Consider the following 18,605-nt stretch of genomic DNA (forward strand, 5'->3'; position numbering starts at 1 on the left):
AATTTGAACTTTGTTTGCCTATGTCTCTTTTGACTTTCCATAATGCTGAATATTTAAAGACAATTCTGTTTAATTAAGAGGTATACTCAGCTTGCTGAGTTACTGTATTTTGACTGATGCATAACAGACCAGGTATCAGCTATAAGCTTGTGCAAAGGTGAGGCAAAAACTCAGTGAAGAATGTTTGAAACTACATTTTACCCCACAAGTGCATAATCCACTTAGATGACCATGACCAACTGACTGGGTAACTGTGTATCAATGCCAATAATGAAGAGTTCTCTCAAGGAAATGAAGTAAACCCCATTACCATGTCTTTCTTCATGACTAAGTAATATTTTTAGTGAGACAAAAATACTAAAAGAATAATAAATCAATTAATTAAATTTTCCTTTTAATATCTGTACCACTTTTGTGTCTCTCTGCTTCTCATACATTTATTATGAAAAATGATTCAGATATTCTATTGATACAATTAGTTACTGAAAATCCCAACTGAATTATTGCAGATTGTATCACAGTGGTTTTGAACATCAGAAAACCCTCTTATTGCAGTCTAGCATAAAATGACAACTAACAAACTGAAGTACTTGTAGAATGAAACCATGTCATACAAACTAATACACTTGACCTGTTCTGTGACTTTTACTTTGATGTGTGGGTGGAGGAAAAAAACCAGTCTTATTTCCTTGTGTAGGTAACATGTTTCACCTGTCAGGTGCTGTGCAATGTGAGCTGACATTCTGTAGAAATACAACATCAGAGATACTGATCTGCTCTGGGAAGAAGTGGTAAAAAGAAACAGAAAAACAAAGGTGATGAGCAGTTAGAATAATTTCAGTACTGTCTAGAGTTAAAATAAAAAATATAAATAATAAATAAAATAACTCCATTGTAGTGTTTGTATAAATGGCACCTTTAGAAAACACAAAAGTGTTGTGAGAAAAAGCAGCTCTTGTTTTTTGCTGAAGGATGCATAAGATGCTACCTTGACCAGTCCTGTACCAAACCCCCTAATACAACAGGCAGATAACATTTAACATATACAAGAAATACTTTTATTACCCAGCCAGTGGGTATTAAGATTTAATTATTAGTGTTTAACACAGCTAAATACCCTTCCACTGCCTGATAACTCCATTAAAACCATTGCCATCGTTGAGGAGAATAAGTTTTAACAGTTGGATTGATAACTGTGTTTTGATTTTCCAGGAACTGTAGCAAAAACTTATTGGGACTGGGTTTGAATACCCATTTGAAGCGCTTCTCCTCCTCCCTGTAGGACAGAAGAAGAGATGTGACTTGAAAATCATTAAATTCAGAAAGATTTAACCACAGATTGATCATTCTCTTCAGTTTTGATGCAATTATATTGACCTCTTAGTGTTCCACCCTAATTTTTTCAATGTTTCAAGTCAGAATGAGTCCTAAACCAGAGAATGTGACTTTATTTCTAGTCTATCCTAGTAAGTTTGAGATGAATGGAAGCATTTTCTGGCATTGAGACTGACTAGCGTGATGTAGCCTTTGACTATCCGAGTGAAATTACTCTTTCAGAATACTCGCTTTATATTGAAGGTAATTGGAGCAGAATAAAACAGGGTATTAGTCAGGAGCAAGTCCAGCTCTAGTCAGGAGCTGTACTCCTGTGAACATACTGTCTGCAGAAAATTATCCCTCTTCACTTGTTGTTTACCAGGAACATTGCCCCTGCTGCTGCAAATGGGCTGTTATCAGCTCCAACACAAATGAGGTTAACAATAAACTGGACTTACTCACTGGTTAAGTAATTCTATGGCTGAATTCCCATCGGCTTACACTGGGATTTGTTTTTCTGGGTTTTAGTTTAAATGAAAAACAACCAATGCTGGCAGTACTAATAAAAAATTATGATGGATTGATTAAAAATAACAAAAGTAAAAGGTTTTTCCAGATACCTCATTTTTTGTAGACAAGTTTTTGAGGAAAATCCAAAGCCAATACATTATTAAAAATTATCAAACGCAGAAGCTGGGAAAATAAATATCAATGATGAAAAGCTGCACATTCTCTGGCAAACTTCTTCTATGGAAATATTTTAAGAGAAAACAAGTACAGCAAGTACTACACTGTCAATCACTCTGAACACAAGCTCAGGTTCTGATGTTACACACACAGAATTCTCATTCACACTCATCACTGGTATTTCAGTGAAATTATTCAGGATTGATATTACTGTAATGTGGGTTTTTGAGTAGTTGGGGTTTTTTAACCTTATATGGTAAAATGTGTGTGGCGTTTTGCTTCATTCAGCTCACTGCATGTTCCTTCTCAGCCAGTTTTGACTCATTGCTTGTATCTCCTGACCTGTTTTGAAGAAAACTGCTGTCAATGCAGCATCAGATGATTGAACATCCCCAGTCATTTATCATGGTGTGAATTTGTTGTCGGCTTGGGGTAATGAAATGATAATGAAGGAATTAAAAAATTTACTGTCATCAGCAGACAGGTGAGGAATAAGAAAGGTAAAGATAATTCCTATGTTTTAGTGTTATCCATCACAGCAGAGTTGGCCTTTTCTATGCAATCCTAAAAGCTTTATTTTCTTTCCTTTGTCATTTAGCCTGTTTTAACAGAGCTACAGAACAACACATTTTTGCTGCATGGTACAAGATGTGCACCTTTTAGGTAGAGTTCAAACTATCTTTGCCCAATAAGCTCCCCTTTATATCTATGGGCATTTGCAGCAGACATGACTGCTCAGTGGCTGTGTTCAGCTGCAGCTTTTCATCTGTGGGGGTTTTTAATTCACCGGAGAAATGCATGTTATATATATATAAATGCATGTTATATCTGGGCTATTGTTTTGCTTTTCCCCAAGTGGAGCAGATTCTATTTGCCACTGGACAGCAGCACAACCAAGAAGCCTGGTATTTTGTAACCTAATAAAGTCATTGCTTCAAGCTTTCCAGGGCTATTTGGAAGGCAGCTGGGGTAAACTGTAAGTGGCACAAGCCACAGCACTCAGTATTTTGCTTTAAGATGGAGCATGATGAAACCTGCTGTTTGGCTGAACACTTTCTGACATTTGGTGTTCATATATGGGTGACACTTGCCAGCTCTATCTTCCCAAAGAAGAGTGTGGCAAGTGTTTGTGTTTTGAACTTTCCTGCACTAACTTGATGTCAGCTTTTCCTATGGCAGTTATCTAACTGTCTAAGGGTTCCGGTCAGAAAATAACATGAAAAAGGAAGAGAAAATAGGACAACTTAATCTGGAAGGAAATACTGACAACTCACACAGTTTAGAGCTCATGGTAAGATTTAAGAATGACACCGGCAAGGAAATCCAGTGACCTTGTTAAGATCATTGTAAGATTTCTAGTTCACTACACCTGCTACACCTGCCAGTGAAGTTTTTAATTTGTTGATCTTTGTAAAGTAGTTAAATGTGTTAAGTTTTGTGGAGGGAAGTTTTGAATTCCTGTTACAAAATCATAGCGAATGAGCATGCTGGTTGGTTTGTATTATCTAAAAAATTTTGAAATTGTAAGACTTGGCTTACAAGCAGACAAAACATTAAAAACAGATGGCAGTTTTAAACTGAACTTCCCTGAAAAATAAAAGTAAAAATTGACAGAAGTCTCCACATATGTGAAAACAACTTAGTATTAATTCTTTTGCCATAACAAGTGCCTCATGCACTCCACTGTGGTTTGTTCGTAAACTTGTAAAACAGGAAAACAAGTGATTAAACAGCCCCTGAATAGACACAAAGGCAGATTGCCATTCTTCAAATTTTAGCCTGGCTCCCATGGTTCATCCCTCTTGTAAGCAGAGGAAATAAGGAAGAAGAAAAGGAACACCCCGTGCACATACTTGTTCAGCTAAGAAGGGCCTAGAGGAGCCAGGAACTTAATTATCTACCCATGATGTCCTGCTTCCCTTAAAGACATTTGTTGCTTATTATAGCTTCATAGAATCATTTAGGGTGGAAAGACCCTGAGGATCATAAAATCATCAAGTACATGACCTAGGCAACTGAAATAGGGTGAATATGATCAGGAGGAGCTTTTTTTAAAAAACAAACAAAATTCTGCACTGCTTTTTTTTTTTTTTTTTTTTTTGGTAGCCACATAGCAGCACTGGCAGACACTAAGGATTCTCTAGTATCAGATGGCATTTATAGATCAAACAGGAAAGAAAGATCATACAGGCAGAGACATTAGATTTCAGAAATTGAGTTTTTGCTTTTCTCACCGATAAATGCCCTGATATCTCTGAAGGGATATAGTAGAATCATCCCCTTCTACTTTTATTTAAACACTGATTTGTGATTAAATCTAGGATGGGATTTATTAGTTTATTAGTATCCTGGTTTAAGCCAGGACAGAACCAATTTTCCTTTTAAGAATTCTACTTTTCAGTAAAGTCTCTTCTATGTAGTTGCATTTGTTGAAATTAGCAGCATTTTTTTTTCAGTCAGTGATTGCTTCTAGGGCTGATAATTCTCACTGCTGGAGAACAGTATACAGAATTAAGCTCACTGCTTGGTTCTGCAAAACTTTTTATGTATTGGAAATGAAAGGGAGGAAAAGATGTCACATCTGTGATCCTCCTGTGGGGAGAAGCAGACTGGACTGGTGACCAAAATTGACCAAAGTATTCCATCCCATACAAATCATTCTCAGAATAAACCTTTGTCCATGGCTGGTGTCCTGAAATGATGCCTTATGTTGCACCTCTGACCTCGATCTGTGGGTTCCTGAATCCATGTGTTTTTACATCCAGTTCCCCTCTGTTCCAGGAGCCCAACTGGGGATTTCTCCAGGGCCTGCCCTGCAGTCTCGTTGGTGACCTAAACATTATTGCAGGGAGTGCAATTGTGGTTTTGTCTATTTTTGCATATATTTGTACATATTTAATTATTTTCTTTTTCATCATTACTGTTTTAATCAAGGCTGTGTAGTTCTGTTTCCAACTAGTAAGTCTCTCTCCCTTATTCTCTTTTCCTTCTCTTTCTGGTAAGGGAGAGGGGCTAACAGAGAGCATCAGTCCGTCACTTAATTGCTGGCCCTTGTTATTAAACTTGGGCAATTAGTTTCTGAAGGTCATTGTACTGCAGTAATAATAGAAACTCAGAAGAAACACATCTGAGAGGTGGTGATGGAGCATGGCATAAATTAATTTTTCTTGCAAACAATAAATAAATAAATAAATAAAACTAGTGTTCCAAACAATGTTTTAAAATTATCCTGCAATGAAGCAGGCTATTGCATATTGTTTTTAAATTCATTGTCTTCAAAGTGCACTTTAATTCACTATTTTTTTTGCTAAAACATTCTACACCTAAAGCAATGTATTTCACTGAAAAAAATGCCATGGAATTCTGCACTGAAAGAATTTACTTCAGGTTGTGGACTTTTAGGTTGTTTAAACACACAATATGAATTCATACTATTTTAGCTGGAGATGGGCACTTTACCTACCACTGAGTTATGAAATTATTCCCCTTAACTCTGCAACAGCAAATAAAACAAATGAACAATCTCTCTCAATATGTGTTTAGAAAATACTCTGCATGATAGTCTTCTATCTGAGGGCTGTAGTTTATATTTTGTTGCTTCACTTCATGCAGTGCAATTATTCCAGATTTATGCCAGTCTAAGTCAGAAAATATCTAAGACTAGATTTTGGAATAGGATGGACAGGATTTCTAGATAGGAAGTTTGCTTTTAGGGGCAGTTTTATGTTTGGGAGGTTTTGGTTGTTTGGTGTGGTGGTTTTGGTTGTTTTGGTTTTGTTTACTGTTTGTTTGTTTTCTGCTTATCAGGAAAAGTGAAACAAAATAAATTGGTTGGAAGCAGAGGGTGGCCAAATGTCCTGGTTTAAGCCAGGATGAAGCCAGTTTCCCTTTTACTGATTTTTTTTTTTCCTTCAGTAAGCTTTCTTTTAACTAGTCACAGTGTGTTCCAACTAAGGGTGATAAGACACTGGAATGTTTTTCTAACTGCTGGGTCTTCAAGGTCACACCTTCACTCTACCAGCTCAGACACTATGGGGAGATCTGTGGCCCTCCCATAGGGGACTGAGTTAGACAGACAGCAAAACTGGCCAAAGATATTCCATTCCATATATCTATGTAAGCTCAGAGGAAGGTCAGAGATCACAGAAGACAACTTCCTTCCTTCATCTTCTTCCCCTCTCTTCCATCCATGGTTGGTGTCCAGGGAGGACTCCGTCCGTCCATCACCACCAACCCCCAGGCTTGAGCTCTCCTGATCCTCATAACTCTCCACTCATCATGACCCTCATAACTCTCCATCAGCTCCAAGATTTCTCAGGACTCTTCCCAGCTCAGGAGATGCTGTGGGAGTTGCTGGGAGTGGGGGAAGGTGAGATGCTTTTGCACATACCTGAACATATTTGTATATAATTGTATATATATATTCTTACATAATTTAGTGTTTAATTAAAGCTGTGTAGTTTAGTTTTCAATCCACCCAAGTCTCTCTCTTTTCTCTCTCTCCTTCTCTACCTGGGTGGGAGGGGATCAAGAGCATTGTTGTCGAACCTCAGTCAAACGGTGAAAACAGCTTGAGGTAAAGATATGATTTCTAGTAGTGACAATGGCAGAGCCCTAGATACCGAATTATTAAAGGATACAGCACATTTCCTCAGCTGTTCAGCTTGCAATTCAAGTTTAAATGTGAACCTGCAATGGTATGAGTAATGTGGGTTCTTACTATAGCTCTATAAATAACACTTTGATACAGGACTTCTCAGTTGAACAGGTTAGTTTTTTGTTCTTCGGGACTAGATTATTATATTATTTCCCCTTGACTGGAAAATCCGTATATGCCTCATCAATGAGACAGTGTTTGTTTCATAAGAGAAAGATATAGAACTATACTAGAACTATAAGAACTATAAGAACTATACTAGAATAGCGCGCAACAGGCCTGGTCCTGCACTTGGGCCACAACAACTCCATGCAACACTACAGGCTTGGGGAAGAGTGGCTGAAAGGTATCTGGGGGTTCTGATCAATAGGCAGCTGAACATCAGCCAACAGTGTTCCCAGGTGGCCAAGAAGATCAATGGCATCCTGGCCTGTATTAGGAATAGTGTGGCAGGTAGGACTAGGGAGGTGATCATCCCTCTGTACTCAGGACTGATGAAGCCACACCTTGAATATTGTGCCCACTTTTGGACACCTCAATATGAGAAAGACATGGAGGTGACAGAGCAGGTGCAGAGAAGGGCAGTGAAGCTGTTGAAGGGCCTTGAAAACAAGTCTTATGAGGAGCAGCTGAGGCAACTGGGGCCATTTAGTCTAAAGAAAAGGAGGCTGAGGGGAGACCTCATTGCCTTATACAACTATCTGAAAGGACATTATAAAGAGGTAGGTGCTGGTCTCTTCTCACAAATAACTGGTGATAGAACAAGAAGGAAATGGCTTCAAACTGCACCAGGGAAGGTTTAGGCTATACATTAGGAAGAAATTTTTTCACTGAAAGAGTTGTCAGGCATTGAAACAGGCTGCCCAGGGAGGTAATTGAGTCACCATCCCTGAATGTGTTTAAAAGTCATCTAGATGTGACACTTGGGGATATGGCATAGTGCTGGACTTGGTAGAGTAGGGTTATTGGTTGGCCTCTGTGGTCTTGAAGGTCTTTTCCAACCTAAGTGATTCTGTGATTCTATTGTTTACAGATGCAAAGTTAATCCTTTAAAACAACAGAGCGAGAAAGAGAGAGAGAGTATTATTTTCATTGACGAGTTTGTTCGTGAATAGGCCCACCTGGTTTGCAGAAAAATGTACTGGAAATATAGCTGTATATCAGAGAAAAAAAAAAATAAATCAAGTTTTTAGTCATATCACAGAATTTTTTTAATACTGTTCAAAAAGTACCTGACTCTACATAAACACCAACTATAACATGATGTAGACAATCGAGAAACAAGCAAATGTATTTCTCAATGCTAAAATAAATTACATTTGTACAGGTAGAAAGCAAAATCAAAGCTGATAAAAATGTTAAATTTTATGAAAAATCATTTTCCATTTACATCAAAATAATAACTTTACATTCTCTATTTTTAATAGTATAAGCAGCAACAACATAAAAAAGAACAAATGCTCACAGAATGTTTGAAACCAGTTGTTCATAAGTTATTAGCAAATGAAAAAAAAATAATTACAAGCACTTGTAGCCCACACAAATCTTTTAGAATTGGCACCATCTTTCTAAAACATCTATATTCTATATAGATTTCTAATTACAAATACCACCAGCAGCTGCCATATAATCCTATTAGTACATGTAATATACATAGTATATTTGTTCCCATTTGGCAGATTGGAGTGATTTAGTGATTATTGTTTGTTTGTACTGTCATTACTTAGAAGAGACAAAACCAGCCATGTACACCAATGTGTCATCTAGGTGAATTTTTTACTTACCTTTATGCTTCACTGGTCTGTCTTTTTTTCCTTTTCACAGTATAAAATTGCAAATGGCAATTGCAGAGATGTGAACAGAGGGTATAACAATAAATCATAGAAAAAAGGTGAATTCAGATAATTCAGCTGAAGTCTTTAAATGTGCAATGCGTACTGAAATGGGTAGTAGATTAATTATTTTCTTGTTCATGGAGAGAATTTACTTCCTTTTATGAGACTCATGAAACTGTCAGAAAACTGTGACCTGTTTCTTAGTCTTGCACACGCTCTCTCACACCCTTAACTTTTTCAGCTCAAGTATAATTTTCCCATTGTGATACCAGCTAAACTAGCAATGATAAAGAAGGATGGTGGGAACAAGCAATTCACCAAGCTTATGAGGTTGCTTCCAGAAAGAACTTAACAAAATCCATCTGTTGTTTTATTCAAAAGAGAATGGGAAGAAGATCTTGTCATTATCAGTTTCTACTGAAACAAAGGGCCAAGATCTAGCCTTGGTTGGCTGTTATCAAATGTAGGTTTTTCCTAACTTGAGTATGAATCTGGAGTGATTCCTTTGGCATCAATAGGTTAAGGGTCAGTGCCAGTAAAGGACTTCAGTACTTGAAGTTATGTAGTGTAATACTATTTTATTTTTTTTTTAGTACTATTTAGTTCTAGTGTGGAGGCTAGAATCCTTTGTTAAATGTCTAACTATAATGTGAAGTTTGGGGGAACAGCTAGGTGCCCAGGAAAGCATTGCAAAAAGGGAAGAGATGTCTGAGATTGCTCTAATTGACATAATATGGAAATGCAATGCACAGAAAATAATGCTAATTTTCAATTAGGAGTAATTTCTGGACAGTCCTATGATTTTTATTTTGAAGATGGGCGGCCTTTGTAAAATATGGCTGGAGGAAAATGAAGTGAGTCCTTTTTTCCTGCAGTCACAGAGAAGTGGGAACCTCAAATTTAATTGCTTTCCCTATGCAAGAAGACCCAGACTCTTTCCATGGAGGGATCTGAGAACTCCAGGTGGAAGACAAGATGATTGCAAACTCAGAGGAAGAAAGGACACATCTTCTCCTCCTGTCACTAAAGCACTTTTCAGGGAAGTATTTAAGGAGGTTTTTTTAAGCCAATACATAGCACAGAAATAATTCTGTCTCCAATTCTTTGTAGTTAAATACTCACTTGGTTCCTACTGCTGAGATTTTTAAAGCATTTTTTATTAAATGGTCATATACATCCCTAATTATATCAGAATATGTCCTATCAGGGTTGCTCTTCCTTTTCTACTCTGGGACTTTTTGTTTCTTTCTTGTAAAGTTACCTTAGTGAGATGAACAGAGGTTGCCCCAGCACAGAGTCATTAGAGCCCTTTCCAGCCAAGAGGAAGATTTTGATCACCTCTGGCAATGGCTAGGTCCAAATTTAAGTATCTTGCCTTCTGCCTGACTGATCTAACCTCAAGGTTATTAGAAAAAGAGCAGCATAACCAGTCCCACAGCCCTAAAACAAAGCGTGATTTCTTCTCCATTTTGTAGGGTGTATGATCCTGTCTGCCTCTGTGCTGAGCACTCTGTGTACTCATTCATGGGATATACTGGGATTTAGTGTAGGAACTGCTGTTTTCTGGATCCCTGATGCGTTTTAGAATGAGCTGGGGGCAAAGATAACCAAATGTGTCAAGATCAGGGCAGTTCTGAACATAAAATGCTAGATGCCTGAGTAAGATGGCAGTTGAATAGTGGTTTTAAAGTTGAGTTTTAAATGTAGGTATTAAATTCTGCTGAAATTCTAAATTTAGGTACCAAAGTCTTTTTTTTGGGCTAAGCCATGACACTGGTCTCCAATGCAATAAAAAAGTCATGTTCACATTATTCATCCTGAGCATAATGATCTCATTTTCCTAAGGACCCAACATTTTCTGAATGTTGTCTTTTGCTGCCATGTGTTTTTTCCATCTTACCTCCTAAATAATGTATTAATCAGGACAGCAAAGTTGCACACTTTACGGAATTTACACCCACAGTCATGCTGTCTTTCAGTTTAGTCTTGGCCTCTCTAAAGAAAACATAGCCAGGTGAACTCTGCTATCTTCTGGAGTCTGAATTATGGGTTGTCCTTCCCATTTACTCTCTGGAGATCTTATTTTCCCAGTTTTGATCACAAAGTTTTCTTTTTGCGAACACAGCCACTGAATAAACATCCAAGCAAGATATTTTTTTTTTTCTTTTAAAATTTTTAACAGTCAATTTTTAATTAGCATTTAATTTTTAATTCATTTTTTTAGTCGGAAATCAGTGGAAGAAGCCAGCACCTTGTGATCAACCAAGTTTTCCTGAAACATCAGCAAGTGCTCTGTGGATCATGGTCTAAATATCTCTGGTCTAAGGTATCTGTTTGAGTCTAGGCACCAAATGTTCAGAAAGAAGTACAAGGAAGCACATCTCCAAAGTAATGCAATTATTCTTCAGAGCCAATTAAAAAATGCAGTTCTTCAGTATTGCTAATGCTTCTTCCCAACTGGTCTGCCAGAGTGATTCACTTTAGTTTAAAAGCACATATTGCAGAGGTGGTTTTACCTTCACTCTTCTGGGTTGGTCTCAAGCACAAAAAATATCACTGATTCTCTGAGGTCCCTGTGTTCAATAATTACAATAGTTTCAACTCCTTTCATTCCCTTTCTGGCAGCAGCACTGAATTAGAAGGCAATTTCAAGCCAGTCAGTTGGTACTTGTTTAGTTAGATCTGAAATCTTTAGTTAGATTAAAAAGTGATCATAATTCTAACTTTTGCTGCTATGGCTGAAAAACCTTGCCTTTATATCTTAATGTCCTAAACAGAGACTAGAACACAATCAGCCTCATGAAATCGTGTCTGTCATTCACAATTTTCTTCCTTTCTTGTGTCAAATCCACTGAGTTCTATCAAAGGGCTTTTCCAGTCTCTCAAATTTCCACTGAGCTCCTTTGAATTACTACCACAGTCATTACATAATTCTTTTCTTTTTTTTGCCAAAAGAAACTTTCCTTCCTTTGATGAAATCCATAGATACCATACACGGTGACACTGACACATTCCAGCCTGTGCAATTGAAATGGATTCTGCCTTTTTAAATGCTACCAAAGCAGACCTATCTTTCATTAAAGATAGACTGGCAACAGGGAGGTCCAATCTCAGCAGGATCCTTCTTTAATTCCTCATGCAATTATAATTTCTGCTTTGGCTAGTGGATATTCAAAAGTTGCATGACCCCTCCCAAAGCAAGAGTGAGCAAAAGTGTTTAATATTTGGGGTATTTAACATTAGTTTTTTAGCCTCTCAAAGCATGTATTCAGGTGTTAGACTGAGAAGTGTGTGTGTGCTTGTACTCATATACGTATGTATAATCTTGGCAATATATGAAGGTTGTCAGGAAGCTCTGAGTAATAGATATGGTCAGGATTGTGCAGAATTGCAGTTTGGGAGCAGAAGAGGTATATTTATGCCAAGTCACTGTTTGACAGTTTCTATTTCTCACTCCTTTTACTTTATTATTATTATTATTATTATTTTATTTTATTATTTTTTTTTCCCCAAGAATAGATTCTTATGTGTGTCTGTTTAGTTCTTATTTTCAATCTTGGTTATTTCATAGCCCACAGATTTTAGCAGGAATACATTAATATTAATTGCCCACCAGCATAAGAGAAGACTATGGAAATGGGAACCTAAAAGGCTAGGTAAAGATCAAGGTGGAGTATGTTCTAGTAAGGACACTGAACAACAGCTTAAAGTATAAGAGAACAGATAGTAATAGAACAACTTTGAACTTCACATAAACTGTCTTAGTAATCTCTCTATATATCAAAACAATATTGCACTGATGGGAAAGATATATTATCATACAAGTCTTCCATTAACAACATTTAAGTGGTCTAGGCTGCCTAAAAGTGAATGTTTGTGTCATAGACTGATTGGATATGTCCTTCCCTTAAATGTGTGTTGTAACCTGTGCAAGAAGGTGCTTTCTCCTAAGGACATGAGCAGCTAGGGAATGATAAGACATGCTAATACTGTGAACCAGGAGTGCAAAACCAAGCTGTGGTCTGGAAATCGTACAGCTGTACAGAACTGAGTCTGAGTTAATGAGTCATGCGAGGCAGCAAGAGCTACATATAAGCAACAAGAACCAAGAGACTTGGTGTATCTACCTGCTTTCTGGAGTAGAGCTGTTTTGTGACCTGCTGGTTCATGCTAAAGGCATAGCTAGTAAGCGACTGTACCTAGCAAAATAAGCATGCCCACAGACTGCTATTAAATAACACTACCTTGTGCAGGATGTACAGAGTCATTAGAGTATCTCTGTGAGGTGCTAGCCTGGATTCAGTCATCTATTACTTTTTTTTGTAAATGTTGTTGAGCAGCAAATTGGGGTGCAGCACATAATGGTGAAATTAACTTCCCAAAGAAACAGAACATGCTTTTTGCTCAAGTATGTGAATGTGCTCACAATATGTGCTTTTTTTTGTTTGTTTGTTTGTTTGCTTACTTGTTTAATCAAACAGTTATTATTTTGGACATGGGGGAAAAAAGGTGAATTAATTTTGATTAGAAAATCTTTGTTATCTTCAAAGAAATAAGATCTAACGATTTTGAAAATGAAAAACAGCAGCCATATTTCGAGGCTCCCTTCCATTAGGCAGTCTTCTGGATAAGGCTATATCAACTCAACTTCAAATTGAAGTACATCACTCACCATTTCATACTATTCTTAAATAAAATAAAATATATTCATAAAAGTTTGGCACCTGAGGACAGCTATGTCATGAAGGAGAGAGCCAATACCTTGTGCGTTTAGGGCCTGACTTATAAGTTCTCTGTAACTACACCTATCAAAAATTATTTATCTTCTATTCAAACTTTAAAACTCTTCCCTATCTGTATTAAAAAAGTGCTGTGACAGTATGAAGTGCACTAAACTGTACTACCTTGATATAGGAAAAAAATACAAGGAATCCCCTTGCTTCTTCTGTGAGTTGCTAAGAAACAAAGAAAAAATCTATTGGTTCATATCTCATTAGGTCTTCTCTGTTTTAACCCTTACTCTGTATTGCTTTGAAAGTTGTTGTGGTTTATTTTCCTTTTTTTTTTTTTTTTTTTTTTGTCACTGTTCATAGCTGCAAGGCATCAGGAGCTAAATAAAGTTAAAATTCTGCCTTATTAAAGATTAGCTAAATCACCTCTAAGCAGATTTTGACACAGGGTTTTTTTTGCCTATATGTGAATTATTATGATGACCTTTCCACTGACAGCATTCATCATAATCCAGGTTGGTCTCCTAGAATTCTGTCATTCAAAGGATAGAGAAAATCAAGGGCCTTTACTTGTTCCTTACAAGCAAAGATTATGGGAACCCGAATAAATATTTCAACTAGTAATGTTAACATAAGAACGTCCATAAAAATGTGTTAATTTCACTAAGGAGTGCAGCTATAATATAGCTTGGTAGTGCTGCTAGAAAGAGAATATTCACCTCAACAACATGCCCTGATAAGGGTATTACAAAACAGTACTCCAGAAAATATTTTTTGCTACTTCATTATTAGTTGGCAACATGGTGAAATAGTCAGGAAATCATCCTTGGGTTTTGTTGCTGTGAAGATGAATCCAATGATAACAAATCGAATTTTTGATACTGATAGAAGAGAATTTCATAAACAAACGTGTAGGTTGAGAAGTCACTTGTAAAGCCCTCCATATTGCAGTCACTCACTGCAAAGCCTCAGCTTAGTGTTATCCACGTGTAACGTATCACGGACACAATATGCTTCAGCAAAAAGTTTGGTAGTTATTGAATATACATTACTGCTTTTTGAGATCTTCATAGAAAAAGGAAAAAAAAAAAAAAAAAAAAGAATGCTTGACAGGTTGGTCCCAGATTTGAGTCTGTTAGAAAATGTACATTCAATGTTTGGTCTTCTATTCTTGATAAAAGATCAAGGTTCACTTCTAGGTAAGGAATCAGAGTAAACAAACAGACCATTGTACAGTTGTTTACAATCTCATTTCCCCTCCCGCCCCATATATTGTACGGTATACGTATATACACGGTTCGTTTTAATACTAAAGCAAAGCACTTGGTATGTAACTGATTTAACAGACTCCTTATAAGCCCTCAAAAATAGATTCAGTGTTTCTGAAAAGCCCATGTTTTTTTAAGGCCACGATAATCTGCCGAGAGTCATTGTCTTTAAAACAGCATAATTAATCTGATGTTTCCACTTATCAAGTAATTCCTGTTCTTCCTCTCTGTTTCCCACAAGATGACCCAATGCCTCTCACTCTGTCTTCGTTAACACTGGAGCTCTTGAAGGCTTGGCTGTCTTCTCACTACTTGTTTGTAGTCACTGAGATCCAATGTTGTCTTGAACTGCACTCACAGCGAAGAAGAACTTTGAGTATAATCTCTGATAAGGAGTGTGTCATACTTTGGGGAGGATGGGATACAGAGAGCCGATTCGGAAACTGGAGAGCTGGGAGATGCACTCCCAGAATCGATGGAGTCTCTAAAAGGAGAAGGAGGAGTTAAAGCTACCAACTCCTCGAGGTCTTGCTTAGCTGACGGGGTTTCTGAAGTGCCTTCTTTAACGCTGCCATTTGAAGGTTTCCTAGCTGACTGCGAAGCGCCATTGACTTCAATGGAAGGCAGTGGTTGGATCTCTGCAAATGTGGTCATTGTTGTAGGGAGCTGAATTTCCCGTGGAATCAGGTATGAAGAGCAGAGAGGAGTGGCCACCATTGTCCCTGGAGTGGCTGTTGAAAGCATCATAGAGTTCAGCTCGCTGATATTGGCCGTGAAGCGAGTAACCACGCTACTGATCTGCTCCATGAGGGAGCCTTGAGAGGAGCTACTTCGCTGAGGAGGCTCTGACTGGAAGGTGGGGGCATCATCTTCTGTTCGGCTAACAGAGGCAGTTCTGTGGCTCAAGGTGCTGATAGGAGAGGGGGTTTGTGGCCGGTACTGAGCTGGGTATTGCTCTTCTGCTTCTGACACATCATAAAGCGTTTTGGCACTGGCCTCGGGAAACGTAGCGCTGCTACTGTGTCGGCTACTGTCTGTGCTCTTAGGAAATGGCTTGATCACTGCAGTTTGGTTGGGATTCTCTTTTTTGTTGATATGGACTGACAACCGCTGCCAAAGGTGTGCTCCTCTAGTGCTTTTCTCATTCTGGGCCCAGGAAACTGATTTCCCATTAGAGCTGTAAACAGAAAAGAGATAAGATGGTAAATTGCATCAGAGTTTAAAATGTACTCACTGTACCCAAGCCATGGGTATGTGGTATCCCAGAGCTTATGTTAATAAAGTTGACTGTTATTTCATCTATATCTGTGTCATGTGTATCTATATCTATTTCTACCCATTGTGATATATCTATTATTTATACTTACATGTTCTAGGAAAACAAGTAGAATGTGCCAGCTCAGTTCAGCTGTGCCAGCTCAGTGTGCCAGCTGTGACCTACTCTGCGCTAGTTCATGGCCACTGCTGGTTGCTGTCCTTTGGACATTGGCAGAGTCTACCACAGGGGAAGGAGCAGTTTCTTGGTTTGCTTCTGTTGGACTGGTGTCAGGAAGGTGAGCTGTGGAACTGAGGGATGCACAGAGGAGTGAGGAAGAAGTAGATGCTCGAAGGGAATAGCAGAGAGACCTGGACAGACTGTGTTGCAGAGGTCTGGTGTTTAGGCTGGCAAGGGAGCATTCAGCTTGGTGTAGGGTGCTGGCCACAGATTGCTGGTATGGGTCAGGGAGAGAAGTCTGGGAGATGGAGAAACATGAGCTGAGGAAAAAATATCTTCATATCCCAGTACTTGGAAGTACTGGAGCAATATTCAGAAAGAGGCTATGTCTCTTATGGGTGGAGAGATGCTTCTGCTGAGTGACCTCTTCTGATACTTGGTATGCTAGCCACCACTAACTCACAGAAAATATTGTTTTTAGTTGCAGGTCAGCTCAGAGAATAAAACTAAATTACTAGCAGGAAAGAAATAACAGGTAAGCTATACAAGCAAGTCCTCATTGTGACCTGAGTTTGGAGACAGCAATGAAAATTTTGTTCCATAGCTCCTGAAAAATGAGTCCACTTAAGGTAATTTCTCTTCAGCCCCCATTGTACCCTTCTCTTTATTAAAGGTACTTTTCTCCTCTTCCTACCTAAGAAAAGCCAGCTGTGGCACTTAAAAACACATAGCATGAAACCACTTCTTCCCTTTTACATCTTCCTTAGGCTGATGAGCTGGTATTTATACATCCATTAACCTATAGTTCTTGGGATTAAGAAAGACCATTAGAAATATTTCTTAACTGCAACACACAATGACTCTGAAATAATGTCAACAGGAAAAACAGTCTCCACACACATATATAAAAAATGCAACAGAACTTGAAACAATTCACTCTGGTTTCCAAAAAATTTACTACATCCATTAAGGATTTTTGGAAAGACAAGCACATTAGAGACCCTAACAGAGTATCACAAATTTGTTTGCTTTTTAAGCCTGAAATAGATACACTCACACGTTAGCCTGCAGCATAGCAGTTTGCAAGACACATAGTTTACTACACATAGATGAATTTGTGCCAGCCTTCACGTGGAGGCTTGCCATGCAAGTTTAATAGCTCTTCCAGTCATCTAAAAAAAAATAAAATAAATAATTGTGTGCTAAGTGTAAACGAAACCTTCTCGTGGGTTCATGTCCACGAACACATTACATGGGATTACAATGGATCATGTAACACAACATATGCCAACAGGTTTCCCCCTCAGAAGCAGCATGACAGAATCCAGCAGATGAACACAATGTAAACCAGTGGGTATTTTAAAAGAGGCTAGACTGGGAGATGATCTGTATAAATATATGAGGGCTCACCCATTTGCTCCAGTGATCACCAGGTTGTTATCTGGATCTTTGAAGTTAGATGTTATGTACCTACCCCCAAAATGCCAGGCAGAACAGATGGTGGCTTGTAACTTGCTGTTCAGACAAACCCTTCCTTTTCCTCTGCCTCAACCAGAGCAAGTAGAAAAAGCAAAATCTAGCCTGTAGCACTGATCACTTTGACTGTTTGCATCTCAGTGGATGTGCTTCTGAGTGAAACAGAAGCTGGTGCTAACATCTGTTGCCTCTGAGGATTGCGTGCTCCTCTCATTGGAACAAGTGCTTGGCCCTTTGGTCATGGTGAGTCCTGGGCTCAGTGGGAGCTCAGTGCCAGAAGCAGGTGCAGAGTTTGGATTCTCTGGGAGAGGGGGATCTTGCTTCTAGGTCTGGTATGATGACCATGAGACCTTGTCCCAGCTCCAGCTGAGTTTGAGCTGAAGCAGGAGGCTGGATAACCTGATACTTTTAACCTTGATGTGGCAGAAGGAGATGGCCCAGTTCCAGTTTTAGGTGTCCTATCTGGTGAGGTCTCTTAACTCCTGTGAAGTTCAGAGCTCAGAGCGATCTGAGAGACCTGTCTGCCACGGAGGCAAAATAAATGCCATTTACATGAAGGACTAGCTAATGCAAATAGAAACATTTGCCTGAAGAAAGAGGTAAACTCTAGCATCCCCCTGACCTCAGGCACTTGCATAATACAGATGTTCAAACCCTATGGCATTAAGTGCCATGAGCACTAAAGTACACATAGACATTTTCAGCAGACTAAAGGTCAGATGTAAGAGGTTTTGAAGGGAACATGTCACTCCCTCCCTGGTCACCGTTCAGGACACAATTATTGAGGAAGGATATGAGGCTGACAAGTCTGGAGAAAGGAAAAGGAGGAATTTGAGGATGTTTCCAGCCTTAGGCAAGGGTAACTGACAGTTAAATCTTCAATGGAGTAGCTGTCACAAGCCCCTCTGAATCCATGTTTGGTTTTGGGTCAGTCTTGGCTGGTGCACTCGTTCTCTGCCTTTGTGCTATGACCAAGAGTAATCAAGCTGTATGTGTGGCTCTCATGAAGATGCTGGGGCTCAAAATGTGACCCAGTAGCTGTGTGATGTAAATTTTGTGCAAAAGCCTGAAGAACTTCACTATTATTCAAAGCAAATTCCTTGATATAAAAAATTGAATACGAAGCTTGCAGCAATCTATCAGTAAGGAGTGAACCTTATGATCCTAGTTAAAATCCTAGTAGTTTGTCCAGAAATAACT

The 18,605-nt window shown here is 38.5% G+C and overlaps 1 protein-coding gene across 1 annotated transcript in view; it reads right to left on the bottom strand.

Annotated features, from left to right (window-relative positions):
• Positions 1 to 14,848: 14,848 nt before the first annotated feature.
• The window catches only part of LOC104394782 (metabotropic glutamate receptor 5-like), a gene marked incomplete at its 5' end in the record, with an annotated part of 38,680 nt that continues 34,923 nt past the window's right edge, over positions 14,849 to 18,605 (bottom strand). The window contains one exon of the mRNA XM_010004417.1: positions 14,849 to 15,671. Coding sequence (XP_010002719.1) covers positions 14,849 to 15,671 — 823 coding nt within the window. The remainder of the gene's footprint in view (positions 15,672 to 18,605) is intronic.

The sequence above is a fragment of the Chaetura pelagica genome, unplaced genomic scaffold (assembly GCF_000747805.2).
Source record: "Chaetura pelagica isolate M959 unplaced genomic scaffold, ChaPel_1.0 scaffold59, whole genome shotgun sequence".
In the NCBI taxonomy this organism is placed as follows: Eukaryota; Metazoa; Chordata; class Aves; order Apodiformes; family Apodidae; genus Chaetura; species Chaetura pelagica.